General features: G+C 25.9%; 1 protein-coding gene across 1 annotated transcript; it reads right to left on the bottom strand.

Moving 5' to 3' along the window:
* Positions 1–4,613: 4,613 nt before the first annotated feature.
* On the bottom strand, positions 4,614–5,270 carry LOC101510482 (uncharacterized). The gene has a single exon (XM_004500006.4). It carries the CDS (start codon positions 5,142–5,144, stop codon positions 4,842–4,844), a length of 303 nt encoding a protein of 100 aa, XP_004500063.1. The 5' UTR covers positions 5,145–5,270; the 3' UTR covers positions 4,614–4,841.
* Positions 5,271–5,714: the final 444 nt, after the last annotated feature.

Raw genomic sequence — 5,714 nt, 5'->3', positions numbered from 1 at the left:
CTGTTTAGTTGCTTTCTTGCTTGCTTTTGTCCTTCTCCATCAATTTCTTGTTTGATGTTTCATTTCCTTTGCTCATCATCTGCGTTTTTTCTGCACCTCTAATGCATTCATGGTTTTGACTTATTTGTTTTGATATGTTCTGTTGCTGAGCTTTAATTTGTCCCTCAGTTTATTTTTTTAAACTCAAAATTTTGTCTTTTAGTTTTTACCATGTATACTAAGACTGACTAGTAAAAATTATGCTTTTTTGTTTCTCTAATTAGTTACAAAGCAAATGTTAGTGCCTCAACCATGATATTGCATCAGAGACAAAGGCAACAGTAAGGACAACAACAAGACAGAGTCAAAGCAGGCTGGTTTAAACTGATTTGGTTTAAATTTTAATGTAATATAATTTGGCTTTATTTTTTAATTTGTAATTTGATTTGAAATTGTAAATTTATGAGACATAATGAAATTAATTATTGTAATTATTTTTATTCCCTTTTTTAAATATATATTTCCTTTTTGATTTATTTTTAATAAATTGGACAAAAATAGGGTACTACACAACCCAACATCTAACTTTTGATGATCAAGTTATTTCTGATGAATAAAGTCAATGACTCTAATGGAAAGTCAATGTTCTGATAACGATTGAACAATTTCATAATTTTGATGGTCCAAGAACATATTATAATATATTCCCACTGCTCTTAAGCAAACGTATGATATAATATTCAAGGAGAATTATTTTCAAATGTTATATAGACATTCTCACACATAACCATTCTAGAAGATTTGGATGAAGATTTGTTTTGAAATTAATCAAGCTTTAACGATTATATTCCAAACCATATCTATCAAAGCTTATTTTTTGTGAAGATCTTTATTAACCTCACACAAGGAAAATACACTCAGAAGATTCAAGAAGGATTATTTTAAAGAGCTCTTTGGACATTCTCGCATATAATCATTCTAGAAAATTTGATCGATTATTCGTTTTGGAATTAATCAAGCTTCAACGGTCATATTATCAAAACGTATCTATCATGGTTTATTTTTTTGTGAAGATTTATGTTGACTTCACTAAAGGAAGATAACCTCATAATTTGGTTGCGACAATATTGAAACTTTAATTCATGTTATATAAAGGGGTCAATTTAAAGAAGAACATACATCACAACAACTCAAAAAATCTTATGAACTCAAAATTCTCTAAGTATTCAAAATTCAAGGTTCAGTTTTAGCAAATTAACTTTTTAAAGTTTATATTACTTAGTGCTTTATTTTAGTGTGAAGTTCATTGTAATCAATCCACTTAGAAAAAACAAAACAGAACTCAGTTTCACCTTTATGTAACTGAGCCCGATAATGACTATTTTGCCTCAACGACTTGTAGATTTTTCATGTTATAAGTTGAGAAGACTTGATTTGTAGGGTCAAGGTTTTGTAGAGCCTCAACGGTTTGTAGGTTTCAGGTTGGAAATTGAGAAGATTGACTTGTAGGGTCAGATGTTGTAATCTAAGTTATGAATTAGTGGATACATCCTTTTGTGTGAGGAGACTAGATATAGCTGCCACGTTGGTAGTGAATATATATAAATCCTGGTGTTTTTCTCTTTGTCCTGATACTTTGTTTTATTGTTGCATCTATTCTATTATATTTGTTCTAGCATTCTGAATCATATTTTTGAAATGAAGTTTGGAATAAGGCAAAACATAACTCAACCCATTTCTTGTGTTTTTACACCTTCATACGTTCTTTAAGTCTTAACAGAAAAGTAAAAGTGTTATAAAAATTTAAATGAGTATGTGTTGTTGGAAAAAATGACTAAACGAGATTAGTGTTGGTCATCAATATGTACTCAAACAATTCAACTTAAATATTTAGAAGAGTTTGAGCATATGTATACGATTCAAATTTAACTACTAATGTAACATACTAACAAATACGTCTTTTATTATTTTATAAAATATAATTAGAAATTCACTTACACCTACGAGTTTCTGGTTCAAATTCGAGACATAATATACAACCTAACAATATCGATATTTGTCAAATATATTATGATTTAAGGATTCTTTGTATTATTTTTAATTGTTGCTTAAAAGTTATTTCCATGTACCAAAAAAATCAATTAGTTTTGTTACTTTTAATAAAATTATTTATCTTTTTTCAATAATATTCTTAACTATTTACTATCTCATTTCACTTACTTTCTCCTATGATTAGAGTTATGGATTATCTTCTCATCTCACTTTTTATAAGGTTGATTTTAATTTTTAATTACATTAATTATTTCTATATTGGGTTAAACTAGTAAAAAAAACTCAATTTAATTATATGGTCCATTTTCTATCTATAAGAAATACTACAATAAAAATATATTAAATGTCCAACAAATTTAATATTAATTTTATTAATTTTCATAATTTAGTTAGTAGAATTTTATATAAGAACGAAGGTAGTATTAAAAAAGTTAGGTAAGTATCAAATGTAAACAAGAAGATGGAGTGTGAATATTATTTAACGAGATTTTGAGCGATATGAATGTAATTTTCTCTTTTTTTTATTATAAAAAAATTTCATTTTTATTTATGACGAATGTATTGATTTTTATTTTTTGTGAATATGTTGTCAAGAGTTATATAGTAATTTTTCCGTCTTAATTTAAATGTCTTATTTGTGTTATACACAGTTTTTAAGAAAATGATTAATTTTGTTAATTTCAATTATAAAAATATACTTTATTTACTCAAATACTTGTATTAATTGCTGTTAATGGATATGTTTGATAAGTTGAGATGCAATAAATAATAATATTTAAAGATACAAGTAATTAATGTTGTATTTGTATAATAAAACGATAAATAATTTGAGACAGAGAAAAATATAAAATGAAACATTTAAATGAGATAGAGAGAGTAATTTTTTTGAAGTATGGGAGGCACTAACTTGTACGCACATGATCTCAATTTGTTTTTTGTTTTTTTTATGGTTTAATTTAGGCTAAATTACATTTGTGGTTCATTAACTTAATTTTAGTTAACGTTTTAGTCCTTTATCTTTTTTTTTTTTTTTGAGTTGGTCCTTTATTTTAATTTTAAGAGAAAATTTGATATTTTAAAATATCAATAATGTTATCCTTTTTTTTTACAAAAAAATCATCAAAATTTTCAACCAAAACCCATAAAATTAATAATCATCTTCAATATAATGCAAATTTCATCAAATCCACAACTCAAATATTCAAATAAACTCATATTTTCATCTCCAACAACATCAAATAAAGAATGAAAATATGAGTTTATTTCAAGATTTAAGTTATAGATTTGATTAAATTTGCATTTTATTGAAGATAATAATGAACTTTATGGGTTTTGTTTGAAAAATTTGATGTTTTTTTGAATTTTTGTAAAAAAAAAGACAAGATTGTTGACATTTTAAAACATAAAATATCAAATTGTCACTTAAAATTAAAATAAAGGATCAACTCGGAAAAAAAAAAGATAAAGAACTAAAACATTACCTGAAATTAAGTTAAGGGACCGCAGACGTAATTTAGCCTTTAATTTATCATCTATTTTAAAATTTGTAGTTTTAATTTTTGATTTTGTTTTTTTTAATTAATGCATGTAGATGGTTTTATATTATGAAATTATTAGTCACATCATTTAAAATATATCAAATCATCATTTTTTTTAATTTAAAAATCTGATATATAGATCGAAATTATTGACTTTCAAATAATTAATCACTTTTATGAATTTGATAAAAATAAAAGACTAAAATTACTATTTATTTTTTTATAATAAAACTACGAATATTAATTAATTGTATATCGATGACTGGACCAATTTTTTATATGGTCCAACTTGGAATGGAATGCCTCCGTTAACAAGACCAAAAATAAATGATTCCAAATTATTGACAAAGCTAAATACCAGTACTTCTTCCTAGCTATATCATAAGACTCTTAAAACAAATTTATAAATATTAAGAAAATTTATTATAATAATAAATTTATTTAAAAATATATTACTTTACATATTTATTTTATAATTATTAATTTATTAAAAAAAAAAGAACTTATGTTTTTCAATTAGAAATTAAATGGAAATATATTTATAAAAAAAAAAACTATTAATGCACGTCAAATTTTGAAAAATATCTTATATTAAAGAATAAAAAAAAAAGTAAAATACAGTTTTATAATTAAGAACATAAGAAGTACTACTTTACTTTTATTTTAGAATTGAAATTCGAAATTGTAAAATGAAATCTAGAAAAGCATCCATGCCATTCAAATTTATGAATGATATTGGTAGCCACCCTGTCCACCACATGGTGATGAAACAGAGCACTCCAAGGAAAACGAAATCTCACTAATTACTTCTCAAGTTTCATGTCCTTCCATCTCAAAACATCAATGAAACTAGAAAATCACATTTTTTTTTAAAAAAGACCAAAAATTGAGCACTTAAACAAGTGACATATAAAAAAATACATACCAAACGTTTTTCTTTTTTCTTTAATACTCTCAATAATTATAAACATACAATTCATATTTTATAATACCAATATATTTCTCAAAATATTAACGGTTTGATTAGATGGGACAAATGAGATCTATAAATATGTAAATGTGTGACTAGTGGAATTCATTGGTTTTTGTATGTACAAAGAAAACAAAGATGTAATGACCTTTAATTTCCAAAGCTTAATAAAATCTCAAATTCCCCCATCATGAAGCATCAACCAAATAGGTCAATACTCTCCTAACTCCTTCATCAAATTCATATCCCTAAACTAATCTAAAAAAAAAATAAAAATCAAATACACAATTTTTAATACACTTTCAATTTACTTCGGGGATGCTCTGAAGTGCAGGTCTCCAAGATCTTTGAAGTGATTCGTAGCCGCCACTATTGTTCATCAAATGGGCCAAAACTTGATCCACCTTTAATTCCCTTATGTCCACTTTACTTAACAACTCTTGTAGTTGCTTCTTGGTAATCTTGATCTTCACCTCCGTTGTTGTTTTTACATTAGGACAATTTCTTTTGTCCGAAAACTCGCCTTTCGAGTCCGAAAAATCGAAGTCATCTTCGTCGTCTGTGGCGTATTTGGTTGATGATTGGTGGTTCAAACAATTTCCCATTTTTGGTTGTACAAATTTTTGTTATTGAGTGTGTTATTTTGCATATAGGAAGAGAGAGAGTTTCTTTTAAAATGGGAGAGAGTTGGGTGATATATAGGAGAGAAAAAATGAGAAAGCATGAAATTGAAGATGAGATGAGAATGAGTCAGACATAATATATTTAATGTAGGAAGGTGGTTGTTTCCTTATTTTAATTTCTTAGGTGGAAAGTAGTGGGAAAGTGGAGCCCATGCTAGAAGTGGTGGCTTTTCTTGTTTGTCTCATGATAATGATAGACAAATCATTTTAGTCCAAAATCTTTAGATAAATCCTACTAATAAAGGCCCCACGGATTGCTAGTTGTAGTGTAATATAAGCACAAACTCATCTTTTACTAAGTACTACTAAGTATTCTTAAGTGTTTGATAATTATAATTTGTATGTGATACAAATCATATGTCTTGATTGACAAATTGTTAAGATTCATAGCCTTAGATTAAATCACATATTAATTAAGGTCATATAATTATTGAAATATTTCTAAATAACCGTTAAAATATTATTTTCCAATGACAATATGGTATTTCTCAA

The sequence above is a fragment of the Cicer arietinum genome, chromosome 5, assembly GCF_000331145.2.
Source record: "Cicer arietinum cultivar CDC Frontier isolate Library 1 chromosome 5, Cicar.CDCFrontier_v2.0, whole genome shotgun sequence".
In the NCBI taxonomy this organism is placed as follows: domain Eukaryota; kingdom Viridiplantae; phylum Streptophyta; class Magnoliopsida; order Fabales; family Fabaceae; genus Cicer; species Cicer arietinum.
This window is presented reverse-complemented; position numbering and strand designations above follow the sequence as displayed.